Source organism: Epargyreus clarus, unplaced genomic scaffold, assembly GCF_041222505.1.
Source record: "Epargyreus clarus isolate Ecla_fem2 unplaced genomic scaffold, WU_Ecla_fem_2.2 ptg000001l, whole genome shotgun sequence".
In the NCBI taxonomy this organism is placed as follows: domain Eukaryota; kingdom Metazoa; phylum Arthropoda; class Insecta; order Lepidoptera; family Hesperiidae; genus Epargyreus; species Epargyreus clarus.
Genome location: NW_027332209.1, coordinates 10,135,008 through 10,161,087, shown reverse-complemented (window position 1 = coordinate 10,161,087; position 26,080 = coordinate 10,135,008). Strand labels below are relative to the sequence as shown.

Here is a 26,080-nt window from a genome sequence, read left to right as displayed (position 1 = left end):
ATTATAGAGAATCTTCAGGCCTGTATTTCCCCACGTTGTTTTTTTCAACGTAAAAGTAAGTTTACTTAACACACAAAAATAGTTTGTAAACCCAGATGGCATCAAACGCTGGATTTTTTTAAATTATAATATAGGAGTAGCAGACGAGCATACAGTCCACCTGATGGTAAATGGCTACTGCCGCCCATGGACATCTGTAATCAACCCCAGATAGGATTAGATATTCCCACCTGAGGTCGGCCATAAATGCACCGCTACCCCTGAGGATTAAGCTGGAACGCCTCGAAAAAGTCGTCTCCCTTACCACACCCTTCAAACCGGAACACAGCAGCGCCTAACACTGCTGTTATTAGGTAGAAATAGGTGTGGCGGTGGTGCCGCCGGAGTCGAACCACAAAGGGTTCTACCACCTTCGACTGGATTCCCAATATGTAAGTCAATTTACTAAAATACATCGATGGGGACATCTAAACGGAGACTAAACTTTTTAATAATACCTTTTAAACTTACCACAGGTCTTTTTACGAAGCATTTTGAACATTCCGGTGAAGGGCATTCGCAAATGCAGTCTTTTTTCTTTTTCTGTGAAATTACAATGTACATTATATGTAGGTAAACAAAAAACTTAAATAAATTTTACATACTATTATTTATATACCTTCTTTTTTTGTTTTTTCGTAGGAGGTAGAATATTATTCGGCGGGTAGTCTTGATCGTTCTGAAATGAAAATATTTTGAAAAAATTAATATAAGTATTAACGATAATAAATTGCTATATTAACGTTCATCTTGTTTTATATTTGATTGTACGACTATAACATAATAATTTACGGTAGCTATTTTTAAAAATATCTATGGATTTTTTTTTAATCTTTTTCTACGCTAAACGCTATAAACGCATTCTACACTCACGTGCTCACGCGAGGATTCCCTGCATCGTGGGTGCCATAGACACATAAAGACGAATATACAAACACCTAGACCCAGAACAAATGGACGTGGTTATGCAAAATGGTTCCAACCCACAAAAACCGTTTTTTCGTCACTATCATAAATGGCATCTCCAGATCAACTTTCGTATATACAAGGTATATTTTTTCTTTTGAAATAGAATATATGAGTGATATCAACCATAAATTAAACAATTTAGCTTTTACTAAAAGACCTATTTTCTCAAAAGCTAGTTTTTGTGGTTGGATCTATTTTGCATAACTACGTCCAAATATCCAAATTTATCATTCAGACATCTGTCTGGCCGGGGATCGAACCCGGAACCCTTTGCGCGTCCGATCGTTATGGTGACCGCTCGGCCACGCGAGTCGTCAAAAGAAAATGAAAAGATACTAACTCGAGTGCAGGGGCAAGGGCCAATCTTTGGTTCTATATCATCCATATTGTTTTAGTTTTTTTCTCCGTACCTACTTTCAATTTCCTTTTTCAACTCGGGATTATTCTGAAAATAATATTTAGGTAAATATTAGGTATTTAGCTGTAAGTTAAATCTGGTTAACAAGATTTTTTAAATAAAAAAAATATAAAATTCAGTAAAGATATATATATATATAAATAGAGAGAGAGAGAGAGAGAGAGAGAGTAGCTCATGGAAATACGACTTTAATGATTAATTAATATTGAACTACTCGTACATACAATCACGAAAAAAGATTCAGGTCGTCATTACACTATACCTACTGTTTAATTCATTCATGTTTATATATTCAACGCAAAGACGGTACGGATTACCTCTAAGTGGTCGTACATTTATTGCTTGCATTGTAACTAGACTTAATATAAAAATATGTATAATGTTACAACCGTTGGTAAACTTAATAAAATAAATAAATAAATAACACTTATATTCTAATTCGGTATGAGACTTACCCCTATACACATTTGATTGTTACATTTAGTATTTTTCGATTCATCAACACATTTTCCACCCTGAAAATTAATTAAATTAGGAAGTACTTGTTAGGCATGTCTTTTGAATTAAAAGAAAGTTTTTGTTAGAAGTAATACGGCAAGTTTTTAACAATGTAAAACATACTGGTGGACATTGTTCTTTACAGGATATATAAGTTCTCCGTGTTCTTGCAGGCAAGCAAGGTGGGTTGTGGAAGCATCTTGCCGGGGTACTGCAAGGTGCACTTGGTCTCGATGGCCAGTAGCAAGGCATCAAGTAGGGGAAGCATGATGACGGTGGAATGCATATGGGAGTGTGGTGACACGATCTGGCTGCTACAGGCTGAAAACCGATAATTTGGTATGATGTACCTAGTTCAAAGATGTATGTCTTTTTCCGGAACTCTGTAACAGTACCTTCTACAATATTTTTAATTAGTAAAATAATTATGAAGTCAATCTTATTACAAATTTCGATTTGTGACTTATCGATCTAATCAATAGTTAGGGCACTTATAAAATTGAAGTGGGCTTTTTAATGGAAATTTCATTTTACGGGATGTAACACGACGTAATTTTGAATTCTATGTTGCGGAAAGCATTTTTTTACGAATTGCTAAGGAATTGCTCTTCACAATATTTTTACCTTTTGCAGAACACAACTTGATCGAGGTGTGAGTTCAATCTGAAATTAAATTTAATTATTTAATTAGTCTATCATATTTATTACCTTATACTTTATTACCTTATACAACAGTTATAAAGTAAATTCTACTTTTCCATACTAGTAAGTTTAACACGTTAAATAATACTTACAGGCGTTGGCTCATATTTTGGTTTTCTGTTCACCGATATCTACAACAAATATTGTTGCTATAATGTGAATCTATCTATATAAATAAATGCTTTATTTTATATTTAGACGTAAATAATGGTCCATTGATGTTACACTTACTTTTAATCCACATGAATTAGCGCATTCGAGCAAACACTTAGACGGTGGACAGGGTAATAACTGAAAATATAACATTTTTTTATCTACACTAATATTATAAAGAGGAAAACTTTGTTTGTTTGTTTGGTTGTAATGAATAGCCTTAAAAACTACTGAACCGATTTTAAAAAATCTTTCATCATTCGAAAGTTACATTATCTACGAGTAACATAGGCTATATTTTATATGAAATATATTTGATAAATAGATTTTGAGGCGGTACAAAGTTTGTCGGGTCAGCTAGTATCCAAATAAAACATTAAGGCTTACCGCCCATTGGCTACTATCGAAATACCAAAGAAATTTGACAATTTGTGCCTGCTAGAATTATCAAATTTCGACCTGTGGTAGGCAAAGCATAGATTGTGTTCATTGTACCTATTTATTAAGAACGGGCTTTAATCGCGAAAGCAACCAGTTGCTCGAACAGTAGTAGCCTGTGGGCGGTCAGTCTGAAGTTTGTTTAAACTATACAATTTTCAAAATTAAGTACATTTCAAAATACATTGTAGCATGTATTAAAATATCACATAATTTGCCTGAAGTGGTCACATCATCACATTTGTATCTACTGTTAGCGCTGATTTATTAATAAGTTGGTATTCGTGTTTTAGGTAGTCAGTGGACCACGTGTCTGCTTCTTCCTTCTTCTTTGCAATAATAGAGACTATTATGTTATTCTTACCTTGCAGCAACATTTTCCTTTCGGACATGTGGAACACTATAAAGATAAATAATATGATTATGTTATTTATATAATTTTAGCGTTACAGATTTGAATAATTCATAAATAATTATTTAAATTTATAACGGTTTCTTTTGACTTGGCACGTGCGCGGACGCGGCAAAATATTATGCCATTTGTAATTGTTTGTCAACTTACTAATGTCGGGCAAGGTGGATCATCCTGAAACAGACGAACAAACATTATTACTCTTGTCATATGAAGATAATTGTATACAGCCCATATTTATTGGTAAGTCTCTACTGTGATGAAATTCGTCCACATACACAAGGCGAACCACAACCTCCTGAACACGTTGGGCATGAAGCATCAAAGCAGCATCCTCGGCATCCACCACACTGTAATTATAGATAAATTATTAGGAGAATAGAGAAACAAATTATATTAACAGCTAACCAAGTATCATATTAATAAAATAGATTATATTTTAGTATTAAAAAGATGATAAAACCAGAATGATTTAACCGGGGAGATGTTGGCCAAGAATATTTTTAGCTTAAAGCAAGTCTTGCGTTTCCGATGAAGAGCGGTTGTCGGTTAACTTACGAGTACATATGAAGCGAGTAGCGACCATCTTAGCCCAGGAGTAGCGAAGCATTTATCATTGACAGAAATTGAAGTTAGAACCTCTGTTATACATTAAGATTGTCTACAGGTGTCGATGGGTGTAAGTGATCACTTGCAAATTACTATTAAGGTGACTGCTTCTTTTAAAATTTTAAAATTTTGAAAATAATGAATGAAGAATGTTATGGCAAGATAATAAAATAATGAGTATTTTGATTCCGTGCTGAATGTGAGATATAATTCAAACTAAGTGGAGTTTTAGTCTCATAAAAAATTCTGTCCCATCTCATACCATACTGCGGTGAGCTCTGATTTCATATCATCTATGTAAAGCGACTCTTTATCATCTCTACATTACTTACATACCTTCAGAGACGTAGGTAAATCCGTATTACTCTGAAAAATAATATATAAATGTAATTTCAGTTTCATTCTGTTCTCTCTTAGGTATTCAATAACATTGATATTTTTAGTTTTTAAGAAGTTGGTATTCGAATATGAGTTGGTCATGTAATCCAAATTTATGTTATTCCTTATTTAATTTGAAAATCAATCTAAGATACCTAATGAGATGTTGCTTCGTGCACACCAGATTATTAAGAATATTTCGATATTTTCTTCCATTTTCGTATATTTTATCCTACTTATAAGTGAACAAACCTTATGTCTACAGCAACGTTTCGAACAACATATCTGAACAATGGCAGTTTGGTGGAACACTGGTCTGTCGTCATCTTTACGTAATTTTCTCGATGGTTTTGTACCAACGATGGCTATATTCGACAAACCGAACATGTTATGCTCTCTGTCCATCCGGAGTATAGTTGATAGGCACCTGTCTCCAGAACTGACTCGTCTGTTCATGATTTCATCAGATTCTCCGCTGCACACAGAACTAGTGTTTGATGGAGATGGAGAAATCGACGGATAACTAAAATAGATGAAAAAAAAAAGAATTGAAAAGTAGAATAATTGGGTAGCAATAATAAAATTAATGATTTTATAAGTTACATTTTGCTTAGCCCTAAGTCAATTATTAATTAATAGATTCAACATCATTCATAGGTAATTGGAGAATGGTGGAAGGTAGAAAATACAAACTGATAACTTCAAATATTACTTTAAATAACAAAATACCGGTATCACTGACTATTTCTGTTTTACTTTGAAGATAATAGAAACTTATTACGAATCATTATGATTTTGTTAAAAAACGTAAAAGTGTTAAGTTCATTTTTAGTATTTTATAATTCCTACCTTTTTTATAGTTCCAACTGCGATCTTCCTTTTTTGCCTTTTGTGTTCGCACCTGTTAAGGCGTTTGTGTGTCTGGAACGACATCATTGTTCTAAATAATTATTACAATAGGGAATATAACCTATGAATTTACTTACCTAGAATCAGATGATTCATCACGATCTTCAGTGAGCCATTTCATTTTAGTTAGTTTTAAAAGGTTTGGATTGACATAATCTGGATTTGTTTCGACGTATTCCGACTGTGAACGTATCCTTTGATCTTCACTGCAACCTTGTGTCGGCTGGAGAAATTATATCTCGTAGATGAAATTAGAAGGTAGACTCGGGTGAAGAAACTACATACGTTTTTCTGTTTAATAACTGTGTTAAGCGCTGTTTTTCTGTTTAATAACTGTGTTAAGCGTGTTCTGGTTTCAAAGGTTTGGTAAGGGTGACATATTTATCCGAGTCGTTCCAACTCATTTTTCAGGGTTTGCAACGCAGCTGTTGCTAACTTAAAATGTTCTAATCTTATCTTGGAGTTAATTACCAATGACCATGGGCGGCTATGGCCACCTATCGTCAGATGAATTGAATATCATAAAAAATAAATGATATTATTTTACTGTCAAAGCGAATAAACTCACGTAAGGAATTAACGGATCAGTCTCTTTTTCCTTGAAAAGCGATTCGTCTTTTTTATGTGATTCGACAAGTTCATGGAGGGCCTTCGACCTTTCCACTTGAATGAGTTGATCTTGATCGAGCTTAAAAATTTAATAAATTAGTAAACCGAGGATATTTTCAAGCGGAGTTAACCATAAAGCCTGGGAAGTGACAAGTTTAGGTAAATTTTATTGTATATCATTTTTTAAATGATTAACATAACTATAACTCTTCGATGACTAATAGGATCCTTATTTACCCTATACCCTATATATTTATAGTCCTATAATTCGCATATTGTTATAACATTTAACATCAGATATGTTCTTTTGCAACTCCCATTAAATTGCACAAATCTAATCTATCTAATTTATAGTCGGCTATTATAACAGTCTGTTCTAATTCAAAATAACAATCTCCAGAAAGACCAGAATGAAAGTTACATACGTCATCTTCCAGGTCCACTATATGAAGCGAGTGCTCAGTATGTTTCTGGTCATTCGTGCCAGCGATGTTAGACTTGATATCATTTATGAGACACACATAAGTGAAGTAAGCATTCTGGTCAGAGGCACTGCTGGCAAGTTTCATTGTGGCTTCTTGATGATCGAAATATGTGTACTGGTTCTTGTGGTTAGACTTGTCCATGGTAACAATTGTTGACCCTTGATGATAAATCGGTAGTTGGCTCAAAGAGACTGCATTTTAAAAAGCATTATAATTATATTTATGTAAGGAAAATTGATACTGAAATTTTGTAGTTTTATTCACGCCATGTTATATTAATATTTGAAAGACGTATGCTTTCATTCTCACTTTTTGATATCATGACGTTTAATTTAGAATATTTATTGCCGACCTGCTTTTTGAGGATGTTATCTTTTTGGACACGGAAAAAAAATACAATTCAAATAGAAAAGTTTCCTGGAAACCGGGGAACTTTTCTATACTTACTTACTTAATTATGGAGTTAAATAATATAAATATGAGTAGATTGGTATAAATATTGTAGAGGTTAAAATGTGAATTATATTTTTTATAAAAAGTTCTAATATATCTCCGTTTAGTCAGTTATTCCAGGAGTTATATGATAGTGATACGTTTTTTATTTTTTACTTTAAAATCGTAAGTGGTGTAGGTTCGATTGAACACCAAAATAATTTAGGATGGACATTTGTAATTGATCAACAAATTTAATTAATCAGAGACAGAAGAATTGGATGGGTGATGGTTAGTGGTTAGGTGTCATGTACAACACCAACAACTCAACTACTCAATGTACTTCAAGTCGTAGGAAGCATTAAGCCATTGGCGCCAGGTGTTTACTGGATGGCTATCGTTAAACCTTTTCGAAGGCCTTACGAGCGGTTGCAAACATTCAACACGTGTTGGCAATCAGGCTGTAAAAACTATTACTACTTCTAACACACAAAACCTACACGATAGGTTCGTTGTAGCATTCTAAACATAATTCCCAATTAACAATGGGCTGACGATTATATCGGATTAGGAAGTAATTTTTGTTAATTTACATGTCACGAACAATAGTCGTCACGGGATGAACGGATGAGGAGTCAGTCACCGGCATGTGAACCTTTGGCGGATGTAGCTGAGTTATAATAGATTCACACCTACTTAGTTTTATACATACTCGTCGAGATAAGCATAAAATAGACATGTTTTATCTAAGTTAATTGTTAGCTTATAAGTAGTACAACTATGAATGGTATTTTAGTCTTAATCTTTGGAGATGTGTGATCGCAGCTAAAGCAAGCAATTACATTTGCAATTCATGTATGAAATAAGAAATATTGCATTGAAATTGAGTGAGCAAACAAATTCTCACATATTCAAGTCATAGTACAGGACAATATACAGGGTGAATCTCCATAAAGTGCACATATTGAAACAGGTAAAATTAAACCGCATTTTGTCGACAAAAAAAAATATAAAAAAAATAAAAAATTTTTTTTTTGGGTTTTACGACCTTTTGAATTTTTTTTTGGGAATTGTGCACCTGAAGTAAATAAATCGCTATAACTTTTAAACTAAGAGGGTTATCAGGTTAAAACAAAAATAACAATGATTGCCAATGATAGGCCGTACTGATCCATGAAAAAAAAAACAAAAAAAAATCATCTTCCCAGGAAAAAAATGTCAGATTAGTGCAAAAAAGCACTTTTTTTAGGTAAAATTTTCAGTAATCATCAATTTCCTCAAAATAATCTAGGCATTTTATTTTTTTATTATTGTTTAATGCAATTCTACGTCGTATTAGCTTTCAAACACTAAAAAAACCACGCCTCTAACTCAAGTATAAAGTTTGCTAGGAACGTTTCAAAAACGATACTCATGACGCGACGCACGTGCGCCCTAATAAAACTGGTATAGTCCGACCCATAATTAGATGTCCAAAATATAAACAAAGAAAACTATCAAAAATATGTTTCAATGGTAAATTCATGGTAGTTTCTTATTTTTGACGATATTAAAGTGATAAAACAGTAATAAAATAAATCTTTGATAATTAAAAAAAAAACACTAGTTTGTATTAAAAATGTTATTTATTACCAACACCCTTAAAAACTGCCTTTGTTTAAGCGCTCGTAGGAAACTTTATACTTAAGTTAGAGGCATGCTTTTTTTAGTGTTTGAAAGCTAATACGACGTAGAATTACATTAAATAATAAAAATAAAATAAAAAGCCTAGATTATTTTGAGGAAATTCACGATTACTGAAATTTAACCTAAAAAAATTGCTTTTTTCACACTAATCTGACTATTTTTTTCTGGGAAGATAAACTTTTTTGTTTCTTTTTTTTCATGGATCAGTACGGCCTATAATTGGCATTCATTGTAATTTTTGTTTGAACATGATAACTCTTTTAGTTCAAAAGTTATAGCGATTTATTTACTTTAGGTGCACAATTCCAAAAAAAAAACTTCAAAAGGTCGTAAAACCCAAAAAAAATTTTTTTTATTATTTTTTTTATTTTTTTTTGTCGACAAAATGCGGTTTAATTTTACCTGTTTCAATATGTGCACTTTATGGAGATTCACCCTGTATATAACTTTCTTATATTTCTTTTGAAGGTGGTAGAACCCTCTGAGGTTCGACTCCGGCGGCACCACCGCCACACCTATTGCACCCTCATAGCTGTGTTAAACGCTGCTGTGTTCTGGTTTGAAGGGTGTGGTAAGGGAGACATACTTTTCCGAGGTGTTCCAGCTTAGTCCTCAGGAGTAGCGGCATCTGTGGCCAAACTCTGGTAGAAATATCTAATCCTATTCGGGGTTGATTACAGATGTCCATGGGCGGCAGTAGCCACTTACCATCAGGTGAACTGCATGCTCGTCTACTACTTCTATACTATTATAAAAAAATGGATGCAATTGCACATGATGATTAGTGATTCAGAGTGTCTTTGCAAATTACTGCTACGTTTATGACTAACCGCTTCACAACTTATCGAACTTAAATGCAAATCACATAAATGTACATATACATACATCTAGAGGAGGTAACAACTAAAAGCTATTTGGCATAAACATTTGTTTTCCTCAACAACAACTCCTCAAAATTACTCACATATATCTTAAAGTTATCTAAAGGGGAAGTGGATCCAAATTATATGAGTAATGATGAGGTAATAAATTGTATTTAGTTAGTAAATGCTTTAGACTGCCAGGTGAGACCGAGTGGTGTGAATGACATCAGGTCGTGCAAAAACCGACGATAACAAAGGAATACCTAAATAAAAAAACTGATTTTTACGAAGATTACGCGGCCACGCTCCGTTCGTCCCGCGTTGAACCCAACTGCGCTATTTTTTATATCTATCCGATACTCCACGCCCATCTTTGTGCTGAAATAGTTTTAGAATTAATGCTAAAGATTGGCGGTACCAACTACCATGCTATGTTTCGCTATTGGTAACCAAAGGACATGATAATCAAGCGTCTACGCTGTACAGTATTGACTCTACTTATGCTATGGTGTCTTTGAGCTAATAATTATCAAAGGATTGAAAGACCAAAGGATATGGCATGGAATCTATGTTATACTGTTTTAGATACTCGAGGATCCGATGACTAAAGGTCTTTACTGCATTTGCATTGGATCTATGGAGAGGTCCTGATATAAGCATCTCTTTGGCCTTTTTGTATTAATTATTGGCAAGTAGGCAGAACGATTTTAATGTAGTACTGATGTAATAATTTAATCGAACAGATTTCAATTAATGAATTTGAATGTGGGTTAATAATCAGATTTTAAAATTTTTTCGGCATTACGAATAGGCTCAAAAGAGGTGCTTATGGGCGCGCTGACATTCTCTCATAACCTGAAGACTGCTTTATGTTTTGGGATCCTTAGATACGCATCTGAGACAAATTCGGTATGATAACGGATGCAATGCAAAGGAAAAAGTGCAAGTTTTAGACTTCTGAGAGAACATATCTTCAGTAGAAAACTTTTTGATTTGTAGCTTTTTGCCTTTCACTGTTGAAGCAACTCAAAATTGATTTTTATAAATGATCACCGGTTTCTATAAAAATCGGAGATATTTAAATTCTCGTCAAATACCACACAAATTCACACCAGAATATCAATTTCATACTCTTAATCTGTAATATAAGGAACAGTAATTTCGAAAAAAGCTAAACAACTTTCGTTGAACAATGTATGTAACAAATGAAATTATCGTAATAGCTGCATCTGAAGCAAACGTGCGTAGCGGTGATTGAAATTATTTCAGGAGTTGTAAACTTTTTTATAAAAAATAAATTTAGAAAAAAATGTTTTGCCGTATATTTACTTACTATAAGTTTGTTTAACCGCTGCTAAAAGAGCAACGTGGACGATAAAGACATTAAAATCCATAAAAATATACGTGATGTAGGTAGGTATTTGAGTATTTCCTTTAACAAGACTTTTAAATAACGAATTCGGTTATAAAGCAATCTTTGATGTGGAGTCTGTCGCCGTTGGTAAGTTTTGGTGACCATTGAAAACAAAATGTCGCTGTAGGCGACAACCAACAAACTAGTGACAAAAACTAAACCAATAAAGCCATCAGACGGCTTGATTCTTAATGAGATTTTTGTATAGCGTTGTTGCGAATAAAAACTATTTATTACGAGAAAACAGGTTGCATACCCCTGAATCATGTCGTTGGGTCCGAAGGCTCTGTACCGTATCATTATTGTTGTGGAGCTGGCGCCGGCTGGCCATCTCGCTATTATGACAAATATTTTTACCATCATCTATCGCTCTTAGTAACGTCGGGGCTATGAGCGGATTTTAATAAAAAATAAATAACAAGTAAAATTAAAAAGGTTTTAAAAATGTCTATAATTTTGGTGCTGTTCTCCGTACTTGTTCTTGAGTGGACAGTGACCGCACAGTTTGGAAGTAAGCCTTTTTTATGATGAAGTGTTTTTTTGTGAATTGTGTTAATGAATTAATTGAGTAATTGTGTAGTACTCACAATTAGTCTTAAAATATTTTGTTGTAATGTATGAAATAATATAAGAATTTCCGCCCTCGTCATAATATGCGTGCATTCCTTGCATGGATTTTCGGATTTGTTCGGAATCCTATATTTCATTTGGTGTTAGAAGTAATCTAAGTTTTTTTTATTATTCTATGCGAGCTTGCGAACTTCGGAGGGACGATAAACTAACCGACCTGGTTGTTACCACCGGATAGGTGTACACTGCTATCTGCTCTTGGAATTTGGCTTTAAAACATCCAATGACCACCCTTTTGTCACTAATCTGTTCCTTCCTCCATTAATCCACCTTGGAGCAGGGAAGAGGAGACGTATTCTGGAGAAGGCCGAACATTGTCCGGACCGCGGTAGAATACACAGGCGTCCAATGATCAAAGAGCGTTCACAGAAACACAGCGGGGTTTTAGATGCTAAGAGTCAAGCATATCCTCTCCGTTGACCCCACGTAAAAAGGGTGGAGGAGTATGCTCTAGCTCTTTCATGATTGCAGTAAGAGACTCGTCGTCATGGTCAAGGTGGTAGAATCTTTTGTGGTTCGACACCACCCTCCCGCCTCACTTATTTCTGCCTAATAACAGCAGTGTTATGCGCTGCTGTGTTCTAGTTAGCTAGGTCCTGATGGGTGGATGTGGGATTGATATCAATTGTCCATGGTCAGCAGGAGCAGGTGGACTCAACATCAGGTGGATTGCATGCTTGCTGCTTCAATGTTATAAAAAAAATAGGGCATTCTGCACTAAATAATAAAACCTATTGAATTATGTTGCATACAAGTTAAACGTATTAAATTGCACAATAGTCATACACCTCAATTATGTATGACACGTTGGTCTCGTGTAGCCTCGATTTGATGATAATAATCTGTCAGTCACAAGGTCACTGGATTGGATGAGTAAATTAATTGTTGATTTTTAGTTCGATGGAAAATATGATGATAGGTATATTTTACTGATGAAAAAATTCGCATACCTACTATCAATTTTGCTCCTATATATACAGGATGAATTTTTAAAACGGGCCAAATCCGAAACTATAAGGATTAACGAAAAATGCTGAAAGGAGTTACGAGGCTGATTTTGATAAAAACTATAAATGCATCATTACTTTTTTAAAATAACTTTTTCACTAATCGGGAATCGAACGAGTTCATTTTGAAAAAAAATACACCTACTACCTACCTACCTACTACTATCTACCTTTTTTTTTTTTTTTTTTTTTTGTTGACGAGGGGGAAACCTTCAAAAGGTACCCTATGCCGTGGGAGCGGCACGGAGTTATGTGGGATTCTTACCGCACTAAAACCCCCCCGGTGGCCGTCCTCGGCGCTGCGTAGAGGACTCCGGGATCTCCAAAGGAACGCAACCGGAGTCCTCTTAGCGCGTTGCCCCATCGGGCTCTGCCCAGGTGAGCTTGATGCTCGCCACACCGTCTGGTGGGCACGACGGTATGCGACCACACATACCGCCGTCCTTCCCGGGGTCACTAGCCGGGCGGTTCGAGCTCCCACTCTTGCCGCCCGCAACCCCGGAAGCCCCTTTTAGTCGCCTCTTACACCAGGCAGGGGATACCGTAGCCCTATTCTGGTCCCGGAACTACAGGGACAACTACTATCTACCTACCTACCTACCTACTCTATATTATTTCACTATCTGATAGTGTTGCTTATAATTATTAAATTCTGGGAAGTAATGTTATGTGACAAATTAAAGGAAAAGGAAAATTTTGAAGAAAATACATATTTGTTCTGTATAGTCGATAGGATAATAACAGGAGTCGTACTTGAAGTCGATTACAGATGCATTGGGTGAATAACAATTTGGTAATGAATTACTATTTTTGCGCTTTTAGAAATAGAGCTGGGGCATTTTATTTGTTGAAACTTGTTAATAATTTGAACTCTAATAGACTGAAAAATAATAATTTTACTTATAAATTAGATTGAACTGTGGTTCAACTGCGTCATGATGTAGGTATTCTGGCGTATTTAGTCTTAATCATTATATTATTAAAATTATATTTTTACTTGTTTCAGGTGTGACAGTTAGTGTAGGAATGGAAGTTAGAAATGAAGATGAAGCCTTGCATTTTAAAGTGAGTTCTTAAAGGGTACCTATTTCGAAATACTAACTCATACAACTCTATGTAAAAAGTATCATTCAAGGAACAATGTTATTTTTGTCTTTATTTTTATTCTGATATTTTCCAGGGCCGGTGTCCACCATATACAGCATGTGTACCAATCAGTAGTTGTGCACTGTTAGAGGATTTGCTGGATTTTTCTTGCTTCTCGTCAGATAGGTGAGATTTTTTTATCTATTTCTAATAAAGAAGTCTGTATTCTATAAAAGATGAGATATGCTTTCTATCCTATCCTATGAAGGCGTTTTGTCTTCTTTGTTATCATTTTCATTTATTTCTCCACTAAGCCATTACCATCCCAATGATTGCTTTAGGTCGTTTTGGGAGGAAAATCGTCAAAGCGTGAGTTCACAGAGTGAAATGAAAGTTACTATTTACTTATAATAACGAATACTTAGATGTCGTGAAATTCGAGCTTTAACCCATTAGTGTGTTCCATTGAACACTTATTGCGTTTAATTGATTAAACTTAACTAAAAACCTATAATTTTCAGATACTTCCATCGACTAAACGAGCTAACATGCGGCAACGCGAATGGAGAGGACTACGTGTGCTGTCCCTCTTGTGAGTGCGGCAATGTTTACCAGGAGAACACGCAGCGATGTGGTATCAGCATGGTTAAGGGGATGAACTATAGTGGCATCGGTGCCCATCCCTGGGTGGCTCGGATTGGGTTTACGAGTGAGTTACTTGTATGATTTTTGTATCTTTTATTATTGTATTGCTTGCAAAAACAGTTAATAGGTTATGTATTTTATAATGTAGTAGATAAATAATGCTTGTTATTTTAGGACTTGCATACGTACCAATATTTATGAGTCCAATTATTTTGAAAAAGAAATGTAGGTAGTATAATGAATTTAGATTATCAATATAATTAAAATTTCCTTTTTGACTTTTAAGTGTTTACATTAATAAACAACAGTTTCATTTATTCTAAGGTGATCCAATTTTTATAATCACCAATTTTTATTGCGAGACATATTATATGTGATATTTTTAACTTATGTTATATGTTTTTAGACAAAGAAACGGGTAATGTTAGATTCGCCTGCACCGGTTCAATAATAACAAAGAGAGTTGTGTTAACAGCAGCGCATTGTGCTCTCGCTAAACCAGAAGGGTATAAGTTGTAAGTATGATTAAAGTTTTCATCTATTTTTGCCTTATAACAGTAATATAGCAAAGAGTGTAGGCACCTACACAAACCTTTTCAATTTAGTCCGCATGGGTAACAAAGTATCCGTCGTTTAAGTAGGACTTCCATTAGATTGATTACAGATGTTCATATGCAGCTGTGCACTTATCATAAAGTGGTCTGCATACTTCTTTATTATTTTAGTGTTATAAAATAAACGTGTGTAGGGATATACCTACGTTTGTACGTAGTTATCCTTCGCCGTTAAAGTAAGTGACGATTCCTTTCTAGTATGACCGAAGTAACAAACCTGGCCTGGGATCGAATTCGGGACCTAGTTCGTAATTCATACTTAACTACCTAAGTTTTTTAATTTATACTATTCAGATCAACGATAGTAGTCGGCGAGTGGGATATTGGTCGAAGTCCGGATTGCAACGAGTTCTTCTGCGCGCCGGCCACGCAAGCCATCAAGGTGGAGAGCGTCATCGTGCACCCAGGGTACGAGCAGAAGATATTCCGGCACGACATCGCTATGGTCGTGTTAAAGGACGAGATTAAGTTCTCAGGTTAGTTATGCTACTTTTATTTATGCACGAGGGAGAACCTTCAAATGGTACCCGACTCCGTAGGAGCGACGCCGGGTTATGTGGGATTTTTACCGCACTAAAACCCCCCTGGTGGCGGTCTTCAGCGCTCGGTGGAGAACTCAGGGATCTTAGTTATGGTGATAATGGTATGGTTATGATGGTAAATGGTTCCTGTCATGGACAAATGTAATCAAACCTAGGAAAAAGTGTGAGTCTTACTGGAGCCTGAACTAAGGTAGGATCTTCATTTTTTTCTATTGTTTATTTCACAGATGCGTTGCTATTATTACAGTTGGCAGTGTTTCAACTTTAACTTAATAATATTTTTGCTAAAATATGTGCATTAAATACCTTAAGTATCTACTGAAGTTTCTACTGTTTTTAATGCCCTCACTTAAATAACTAAACATAAATAAAAATATGTGGATCTCCATTCAGTATAGGTATAGTTAAATCAGCCAATTATTATGTAAAACCGCGAACGTTCACATTTATTTCCCTTTAGGATTCCTAGAAATCAATTAGTGTGCAACCTTGTGATGTCATTCGGTCATTTCATGTATGAAGTATGATTACAGGCTATAATAATGGTATCATCTGATTTCAGTGACAGCCGCGCCGATCTGCCTGAACGATAAACCGGAAATAGTTATAAATGAACGCGCGTCACTCGTCGGTTGGGGCAAGCTGTCTGGCCAAACTAATCTGGTATGATTTTTAGGTTTCCATACACAAAAGGTAAAATCAGCTTCCGCTGTCCGTCCGTCTGTCACAGGCTATCACTTGAACCGTAATATATAGACACTTGATTTTTTTACAATGTATATAAAACGTTAGCCGCTATAACAACAAATACTAAAAATAAAAAAGTTGAATATAAAAGTGAGTCCAAATATAACAAATCTACGCCAAGACGTTACCACTAACGCCATCTGTAGTCACATCATAACATCACATCGGTAGTATGCAAACTTCCAATACTTACAAATATTTCGTACGAAATATACACCGTGTCGATATAAATGTAGCAAGTAACGAAATCTTTTTTTTTTATACTATAATAATATAGGAGTAGCAGACGAATGCAGACCTGGTGGTACGTGGCTACTGCCGCTCATAGACATCAATCTCAAATAAGTTTAATATCAAGCCGAGGTCGGCTATGCCATGCTACCTCTGCGGACTAAGCTGGAATGCCCCGGAAAATTTGTCTCCCTTGAAACTAGAACTCATCAGCGCTTAACACTGCTGTTACTAGCGCCGCTGTAGTGGTACAAAGGGTTTTCCTACCGCAAAATATTGTATTAAATTAGTCTGTATTTACATATCAATTCCAGATTGGTCGCCAACAACAGTTAGATGTACCATTAGTATCTCTGGAAGTTTGTGAACGTGTGTTTGGGGAGACTGTCCCGGTAAACGAGGGCAAGCTGTGTGCGGGAGGGGAGGAGGGTAAAGACGCCTGCTCGGGGTTTGGAGGCGCGCCACTGCTTCTGAATAGAGATGGACAGTATACACAGGTCAGAAAAAAACATTAAAAATAAGAATTACCTATTAAAGCGATGTCGGTCAAAATTATCACATTATAGTAAATCCAGCTGACATATCAGGTTTAAGAGTTTAGGCCATAGTCTACCGCCACTGGCCTAGTGCGGATTGATAGACATTATTTCTTATTTATTGATATCTTTAATATTTTTAATTCTAAACTATGATTATTAATGAAATTTTCTTGTTCTTTTACAATATTTAGGATATTAATACTACATATAGGTACCTACAATTCGATTTGCATAAGAGAAGCTGAATTATAATTTTAAAATATTTGACATTTTTTTCATTATAATGTTTTCATATTTGTCTAAACTAATTACGACTTTAATAACTCGTTATATTTTTGGTCTTATATTTTTTGTGAAAGTATAAACTACATAATACCACAGTATAAGGATATACAGTAATTTAACTCGGCCCTGTCCTTGAATTAGATACCTACGGTTGCGCTGGGCACGGTAACGCGTTAGGGCTGCCTGCCTGCAGTTTTATAATTACATCTGCATACTTGACTTTCTTTTTAATTTTTTGATTGTAAATGTTGTATTTTTTTATTTATACAAATGAATGCTATAGTTAATTATATAGAAAGTGTTGAATGAAAATGCATGTTATGTTTTTTAATATGTATATATTACGTAATAAAAACTATTCTTATAATTGGGTACTTGACAGTTACAACAATAAAATATGAAATATGTTCGACATGATAGCTTATAAATTAACATAAATTATGCAAAATTTAGTTTAAATATTTCATACAATATTTAATAATAATTTTAATTAGAGATCGGCCGAATTATTCGGCCGAATACAAATACCAAAAAAGATGCCGTATACGCCGAAAACCGAATACCAAACGAATATTCGGCGCATCTCTAATTATAATCTATACTCCGATTCATAATTGGGTGTCCAAAATGTAAACAAAGGTGTTGACCTATCAAGAAAATACCTTTCAAATGGTAGTTTCTTATTTTTGACGATCTTAAAATAATACAACAATAATAAAATATTGATCTAAATAAATTAAGATCAATTCTCATTTTCTAATATTTATATTACCTCATTCAGAATAGTCCCTCGGCGGCATATCGCGCGAACAAACGGGTGCCGAAAGGCCGCTAAGCCACGCCCTCAGCCTTTGTTGCGCCGCGCGACGACGAATAAATACGACGCGTGCGTTGTGCAAGCAAGCCCTTCGTTTATCAACAGTTTCGAGTTTTATTTTGCGCGGGAATAATAAAAGTTGTAAATTGGTCGAAGAAATAGTTTTATTCTATTAATTCAGAAGAGGGATAACCTCAAATAACAAGCTCTGACACCTGTCTACTGAACCAAAATTACAACAATCATACGTATTTTTTTAAAATATCAAATTGTATTAATTAAAAACTAATCTAATTTAGTAGTAGTAGTACCTAGTAGATTAAGTATCTAGTATTAACATAAAAATCATTGTAATTGTCTTACCTTTCGGAGTTTCCAGGCAGTTTAAAAAATGTTATATCTGGATGTGTTATTGACGAATTGAAGCAACCAAAAACAACACAATATAATCTATAACTTTTCTTCGCCATATTATTCTTGAAACAACAAAATATCTTACAAAACCGTCACATCACCCGCTCGTCACCGTGGCACATTCACGAATGTTCGTGTACCGAGTTAGTACCGGCCCGAGGCGAGTAGGCGTGGCTTGCGTTTCGTGCGTTTGTATGAAGATAAAATACTGTATAATCCTTATACTGTGATAATACTCTGGTATAACATCTAAATAGTATAGTACCTGTACTACGCTATTTTTTTTACAATTACAATGAAACTTATAGAAAATTAAATATAATAAAATAAACTATAAGTAAATATAAAACAACTTATTTACAAAATTTACAAAAAACAAAAACACTACCATAAAAAATTGTCACGATCATTGTCTTTGGGCAAGGTTCCCAAGACGCTGGCAGCATTTCCTCTCTGAATTGCTATACCAATTCTTTGAGCAAAATGCATGCCAGCTCTCGGATTCGCTATTTAGATGTTAATTTAAATAGTAGTTGCCTTTTTAATTGATTCCAGGTTGGCATCGTGTCCTTTGGTTCTGAAAACTGCGGCAGTGAGGGTGTACCCAGTGTTTACACTAACATCGCACATTACCACAAATGGATTGTGGACAACTCACCCTCTTAACATCAACTAGCCGAGTAATTTAAATGAAATATAACGAAATAAACGCGAATTATCTAATAAATAATTATTTCTATGTAATGAAGGGATACGTAGATGTTACAAATAAATGCTTCAGGCTCAATACAATTATATGATAAATGTGATAGAACCTACTGTGGTCAATGCTATGATAGAGTAAAACCTATAGGTAAAGTAAGATTATTGTAACATTATTGTTTTTCTGAAGAAAGTATGTCGAATGAGTTCTTTTTTAAGATATTCCCGGATTTGCACTAGGGTGGGGCTGTTCAAAATAGGTGCAAAAAGTCATCGCCTCCAAAGCCAGCACATGCGACTCTTCTGATTGGAAATGTTTATAGTTGTTTACTGTCGGCGTTGCCCAAAAGTGTCATCCCAACACAACAATAAAAAGGCATAAATTGCCATATTTAACAAATTTATAAATGCAGTTCGGCTGAAATTATACTAACGTCGTTACGTAGAAAACTCCACCCCTTCATTTAATTCAGGTTTCCTTCAAAGTCTTTTTTAGTACGTACTACCAAAATAATATTTATAACATTAAATGAAATTCAATGATACTGTAAAAAAAGTTTTAAGTAAATCCGTATATAATCTGTTTCATAATCATACATTGTACAAAACAAGTGAATAGTCATAGTATATTATTATGTATTGTGTCATTACATGAAATTAAATAATTATTTCTATAATGTCTTTCATTTATGATACTCTTAATTTTTTTTCTTTTTTATAATATAGGAGTAGCAGACGAGCATGCAGTCCACCTGATGGTAAGTGGCTACTGCCGCCCATGGACATCTGTAATCAACCCCAGATAGGATTAGATATTCCCACCTGAGGTCGGTCACAGATGCGCCGCTACCCCTGAGGACTAAGCTGGAACGCCTCGGAAAAGTGTGTCTCCCTTACCACACCCTTCAAAACGGAACACAGCAGCGTCTAACATTGCTGTTATTAGGTAGAAATAGGTGTGGCGGTGGTGCCGCCGGAGTCGAACCATAAAGGGTTCTACCACCTTCAAACGTTACGACGTTTACGTTATCTGTTACTGTATATCGTAGTAAAACGATGTAAGACTAACATCATCATCATCATCAAGCCAACACTGCCCCAATGCAATGCATTACTGGGCAAGGGTCTCCTCTCAAAATTTGAAAGGTTAGACATAATCAAAGCGCCAATTCAGACTTAGACTTCACAGATCCTATTTAGTATTCCGTACGACGAAACAAAAATCGGAACCCTTATAGGATCATTTGCGTGGCTGTCCTTCCGTCTATCACAGCCAATTTGCTCCAAAACTATTGGACCAGGTCTCTACAACCTATCTATTTAAAAATAACACGACATTGTGATTTTGTAATATTTTATTTCAAAGCTAGTTAGCAGACTTAGCGCGTTTCTGCATTACATGTCCCATAGCGATTTAATTATAGTGGTGAAGACAGGGCGGTATTTTTGGTATTATGGAGCATATTGTCCCGAAAAGGTCTTTCGTTGCGTTATCTTGTATCTTTTGGTCGAATATCTGTAAATATATGCGATATGAGTTTATTTGTACAAAGGTTATTATTGTAAACCTGGTTTGCCGTTTGGTACAATTTTAACATCAAAGTATAATTTAATGTCAATAACATATAGAATTAGTACAGTCAGCTTCAAAAGTAAAACCATAGATCCATTTTTATAAACACCGAAACTTACCTACATTCACTCATAAGAAGCTGAACACAACTAGCACCAGACGGACATCTTGCGTTTGGGTGTACCTATAAGTCTTCAAAAATCTAGATCTGTTCAACTACTTTAGAAGCTGTTCTGCTGTTGCATTGGACTGCGTGTAGGTATATAATGCGTATATTTTATCAGAGATATCGCCTATATGGGAAACTATTTTTGAGAATCATGTCAGTTTTTTTCTTAAATCATTATGTTTGCGATGATTTAATTTTTCATCACAATGGAAGACAGCGAAAGCTTAATATCAATTGTATTATTCCAGTCGTTGCGTTATTTCCTCGAAGTATAGTCCGCGTAAAACTGCTAGTCTGCTCTGAGTATAGAAATGAATCGCGTCGCTATACTAAATTGTATGACTATACCTGCGGACTAGCAGTTTGGCGCGGACTATACAATAAATTATTATTAAACTAAAAACCACGCCTGTATTCGTTAATCAAACTAAAAAGTAATAATAGTAATATATCGCGCAGTAACTTTGCCATAAACTTTCTAAGGCGCTCGAACACCGCCTCGAAAAATAGCTGATCCCGATGATCCTGATAAGGAAAATGGGATAAAACTATTAAAATCGTGTATTGTCATCGGTTCTTGATAATTATTCAAAATTTGGAATTAAACTGACCATGCAAAATGAGTAAAAATCGAGTTCAAAGTTTCCGTTGCATGCATACATACAGGTAAAGCTATGAAGGCATAGTAAAAAGGTTAAGTCTATTTGCCAATATAAGTACAATATTTTAGTAGTTAAAAATACTTACCCCGTTAACAGTGACGGTTGGTACGAATGCTGGATGTATTATATTCGTGAAATATTCTGACTCAAGCTGCAACTTTGTTCCTTTTCCATTCAACACGCATTGCTCTATTACATTTTCCGATAAGTTTGCTTGACGAACGCACTGTAAATGTGTTTAATTAGTGTAACATTGACATTTTTCATGCTTTTTAAGTGCATACCTACCTTTTTTTTTATTAACGAGGGGGGAAACCCAAATCATCTGGTGTTCACGACGGTATGCGACCACACATACCGCCGTCCTTCCCGGGGTCGCTTACTAGACGAGTTCGAGCTCCCACTCTTGCCGTCCGCAACCCCGGAAGCCCCCTTTTAGTTGCCTCTTACGACAGGCAGGGGATACCGTAGCCTTATTCTAGTCCCGGAACCACAGGGACAAAGCGCATACCTACCTATATTCTTTTTATTAAATAAATATATGGATTTATTTTAATAAAGCATTTATGGCATTCATTTAATTTTCATAAGTTTTTAGCGGTTACTATTACGTTACTACTTGATGTTGTATATGATTAGTATCTGGTGTGACTAATTAGCATCAGTTAGGCCACATGTTCAAAAATGTGGAAGAGATCAATTACCATTCATCAAGATGTTTTCAAAGATATCCAAAGTACAAGTACTAATAAGTAAAAACTACTACAATGGCGGGACATCAATCTTTTGCCTACTACAATCAGACAATATCGGTCATTTCATAAAATCTAAACAAGATACCTCAAAACTTTGATATTGCTAAGCTACTTAACATGTAGACGCACGAAGATTCGTACATGAAAATATAAGGATACAATTTTAGTAATCTTACCCCGAGATCCCCTCGTGTGCCATCTTCTGTGGCCATTTCACAAGCGACATACTCAAGCCGTTCTAAATCGCTGGCGTGCTTCATGTAGAACAAAGAGCAGTCCTGTACTATGTTGCCGAGGCACTCGGATGGGCCGTGTTGGCACTCGAAACCGTCGTCGCCATTGTTGATACTCTGGAATAAGTGATGAAGAATAATTAATACATTGAATAAACTATATAACTATAATGCTACAATTAATACCAACACATATTAATGCTTAACAAACATGCAAAGATATTTAACATGGAAAATGTGAGATTCAGTAGGATGGTTTAATATATCGCTCATTATAAACAATCAATCTATCCATAGTTTGGTCTATCAAATATTGAAATTAGATTATTCTAGAAGGCAGAAATAGTTAAATGTTGATTTTCGATAGGCACAACATTGTATTTATTGAGTATTATATTTATTAAATAAAACTTTATTTATACATTGCTAACTCAATGAAAGGCAATTTTAATAAAATCTTAATTTATTTTTTTAAGAATAAAAAAATTGGCGCTTAATTTTTGAATAGGTTCGACAAAAACATTTAGATAATTTTATCTACAAACATCATAAGATTATTAAAAATATTAAATATTGACAAAACTCGACTTAGTACGAGTTATATAATGCGTCGGGATGCAGCAGCCAGGATACAGAAAGACCGAATTACTTATATATACGTATTTAATCAAAACAGAATATTACATGTTTTGGATTAAATCTAACCTAAATTAAAACTAACTATCCTAAGTGGTGACTTGCTGGGGCAATGTTAGCGCCCAGAGTGAATTCCCACGTTCGGGACTATACAGTGGAAACGGAGCGGTGGTGCGGAGTCAGCGTTCCCACGGCACGGCGGCGATGCAGGATCGGATGTCTTCTACATAATTTTGTTAAAGGCGAATTTCTAACTATGGTGATTAAGGCCAATATATAACATACGACAAAAGTATCGCTATTGACCTAATCATACAATAATTAATATTGTAGAAAGTTATAATTACCCTCGCTTTTCCAAACGGTATGAATTGTAACTTTACATAATGGTATAGTAGTTGCATAGCCGGCTGTAGTTGATTCAGCACGAACTTTTTACTATATGGGCATTTACTCTCATAGAACACAGAGAGCAATATCTGAAAATTAATAGACTTTTTGTAATATCGGTATATGGAGAGCAGTGTATGTTGCGATGATTTTTGTCTTAAATATGTGCTTTAGCCTCACATTGAACATTCGATAGAATTCATTGTGTTTTTGTGACTTCACTACCTCATTGCCTGGCGTTCTTCACTATAAACCAACATATAAATATGTAAGTAATGTACCTACAATCTACATCTTTAAAAAGTTCCTCTTAATGTACATGAAGGTGGTAGAACCCTTTGTGGTTCGACTCCGGCGGCACCACCGCCACACCTATTTCTACCTAATAACAGCAGTGTTAGGCGCTGCTGTGTTCCGGTTTGAAGGGTGTGGTAAGGGAGACAGACTTTTCCGAGGCATTCCAGCTTAGCCCTCAGGGGTAGCGGCGCAACTGTGGCCGACCTCAGGTAGGAATATCTAATCCTATCTGGGGTTGATTACAGATGTCCATGGGCGGCAGTAGCCACTAACCATCAGGTGGAATGAATGGTCGTCTGCTACTCTTATATTATAAAAAAAACATTTATTACATTAATAAGAAAACGAGGACGTAGTCCATATGGTGGTAAGTGGTCACTAACACCGGGTTCTACCTAAGCGTTGCCACTCCTGTGAGTTTTCAAGACATTCCACAATTTTACGTTACGTTTACTCAATCAATTATTCTGTTTCGTTTGCTTAATAAACGTAACAATAAGTAAGTGCTCAAGTCTTTTTGTCTACCTTACATGTTCGCAAAAAAAAAGAGAGACAAAATATAAAGCGCCATTTTGTCAATTTAGACATTTAATGTAACGTTACTAACCACGGACCAGTATCTCCTTTCAGAATTTTTCGCTAATCCTTATAGTTCCAGGTTTGGCCCTGAAGGCACATTAAAAAATATCAACTTGTGTATACAGAGAAGCCTTAGTTACTTGTGGCGCGCAATTAAGTATTCCTAAGTATGGGTGCGTTTTACTATCGCGCGTGTTTACGTCCGCACGCTTGTCCTACACGCACGCATTTCACTTGTATCTTATCGTTTCTTATCGTAAAAGAAAACCGCCCAAAGTACTTGACACATTTTTCCTAAATAAACATTTTTTACTATGATTACATATACCAAGTACCGTGATTCTAGCTGTTTATATTATGTTATGTGATAATATTTGTTATGATCCTAATACACGAATGATAATAAAACGACTTTTTTTTAATAGATCACAAACCATTCCATGACTACTGGCTCATATTCCCTCATATGGTTTCCCAAAGTGGTGGTGGAATTTTTACAGGTGTATAATGTAATGGGGTAATCGCTATTTTTATACATCTGTGATTTCGCTGACTATGTTCATTAATGCCATAAACGTATCTATGTAATATGTTTATTTGATTATTATTATAAAGTATATATTTTTATGTTTGTAAATCTTCTTACCACATTTCAATTAAGTAATTATTTTTTTAATGTTGTGTGTTCAAACAATTAAATCGGATGACAAATGTTCATGGGCAGTATTAACCACTTGACGACAGGTAGATTACACATATATTTTCTATGACATAGAAATAAATAAATTGTTGAAACAACTACAACAACTATTAATTTAATATTTAGCGATAAGAACAGGTTATGCGAGGTTAAGAGCGTTTTATGCGCGAATTTTAAAATAGTAAAAGATTACCGAATCATATTTATTTACCTTTTGCGGTGAGTCGCTATTTACTTTTTGGTAAACCATTAATACAATCAACAAAAACATATATCCTTTTAAGAATAGCATATTTTGTAAAATATTTTCAAGATACTACAAATATAATCAGTCTTAGCACTTAAACTTTGAATTAGAAATTTTATTATTTATTTTTATATATGGATATTGTTACAAGATGATTACGACACTTGTTTTTATTTGTGTAAATACTGAAATTTACGAAACAATTAACGCTTTTTGTTCCAATCTTTCGCGCTTCGCGTCGACTAACGAACCGTATGTTAAAGGTGTTCCAATTTTCACTGTCACTGCCAAAGGCTACTAAAGTGGCTCATATAAATGGTGTGGACGATAACTCACCGTGAAATAATATCGATAAATATCATAATTCGTTTATAACCAAGAAATTATGTATCATAGATGAATGTGTAAGATATTATGTAGTAGGTTCGCGGGGAACTATTGTAAGTAGTGTTTGTAATCAACTCTATAGAACAGGGGTTCCACCTGAAGCCAATCACAGGTGCGTTACCCCTAGTACATTAATATTGAAAGTGAGATAAGTTGGAAAAATATTCTTAATAATTTTA

General features: G+C 35.0%; 3 protein-coding genes across 3 annotated transcripts; 1 reads left to right on the top strand and 2 right to left on the bottom strand.

The window, feature by feature from the left end:
• Positions 1–659: 659 nt before the first annotated feature.
• LOC140757469 (uncharacterized) lies at positions 660–6,755 on the bottom strand. The gene is made up of 15 exons (XM_073093197.1): positions 6,560–6,755; positions 6,094–6,213; positions 5,603–5,748; positions 4,869–5,139; positions 4,575–4,604; positions 3,908–3,979; positions 3,780–3,803; positions 3,582–3,617; positions 2,858–2,917; positions 2,719–2,757; positions 2,549–2,587; positions 2,048–2,245; positions 1,882–1,941; positions 1,349–1,453; positions 660–718 (listed from the first exon to the last, which is right to left on the bottom strand). Exons 1-14 carry the CDS (start codon positions 6,701–6,703, stop codon positions 1,400–1,402), a joined length of 1,293 nt encoding a protein of 430 aa, XP_072949298.1. The 5' UTR covers positions 6,704–6,755; the 3' UTR covers positions 660–718; positions 1,349–1,399.
• A 4,557-nt stretch (positions 6,756–11,312) lies between these two features.
• On the top strand, positions 11,313–19,950 carry LOC140745123 (CLIP domain-containing serine protease B4). The gene is made up of 9 exons (XM_073076921.1): positions 11,313–11,525; positions 13,658–13,716; positions 13,832–13,923; positions 14,259–14,446; positions 14,789–14,897; positions 15,291–15,472; positions 16,101–16,201; positions 16,831–17,013; positions 19,127–19,950. Exons 1-9 carry the CDS (start codon positions 11,459–11,461, stop codon positions 19,235–19,237), a joined length of 1,092 nt encoding a protein of 363 aa, XP_072933022.1. The 5' UTR covers positions 11,313–11,458; the 3' UTR covers positions 19,238–19,950.
• A 697-nt stretch (positions 19,951–20,647) lies between these two features.
• Positions 20,648–25,743, bottom strand: LOC140745306 (gamma-interferon-inducible lysosomal thiol reductase). Its single transcript, XM_073077110.1, has 5 exons — positions 25,479–25,743; positions 23,649–23,780; positions 22,609–22,782; positions 21,763–21,903; positions 20,648–20,789 (listed from the first exon to the last, which is right to left on the bottom strand). Exons 1-5 carry the CDS (start codon positions 25,557–25,559, stop codon positions 20,688–20,690), a joined length of 630 nt encoding a protein of 209 aa, XP_072933211.1. The 5' UTR covers positions 25,560–25,743; the 3' UTR covers positions 20,648–20,687.
• Between the last annotated feature and the right edge of the window lie 337 nt (positions 25,744–26,080).

Bases quoted from the DNA above. Each gene is read 5' to 3' on its own strand.
- LOC140757469 (XM_073093197.1), bottom strand. From the start codon at position 6,703: ATGAAACTTGCCAGCAGTGCCTCTGACCAGAATGCTTACTTCACTTAT. The intron at 2,758-2,857 runs GTAAGTGTAACA...TATTTGTTGTAG, and splicing joins CTAATTCATGTGGATTAAAA to ATATCGGTGAACAGAAAACC. The intron at 2,588-2,718 runs GTAAGTATTATT...ATTTAATTTCAG, and splicing joins CAAAATATGAGCCAACGCCT to ATTGAACTCACACCTCGATC.
- LOC140745123 (XM_073076921.1), top strand. From the start codon at position 11,459: ATGTCTATAATTTTGGTGCTGTTCTCCGTACTTGTTCTTGAGTGGACA. The intron at 14,447-14,788 runs GTGAGTTACTTG...ATATGTTTTTAG, and splicing joins GGCTCGGATTGGGTTTACGA to ACAAAGAAACGGGTAATGTT. The intron at 16,202-16,830 runs GTATGATTTTTA...TATCAATTCCAG, and splicing joins TGTCTGGCCAAACTAATCTG to ATTGGTCGCCAACAACAGTT.
- LOC140745306 (XM_073077110.1), bottom strand. From the start codon at position 25,559: ATGCTATTCTTAAAAGGATATATGTTTTTGTTGATTGTATTAATGGTT. The intron at 23,781-25,478 runs GTAAATAAATAT...ATTAATTTTCAG, and splicing joins ATAGCGACTCACCGCAAAAG to ATATTGCTCTCTGTGTTCTA. The intron at 20,790-21,762 runs GTAAGTATTTTT...ATATATTTACAG, and splicing joins CAACCGTCACTGTTAACGGG to ATATTCGACCAAAAGATACA.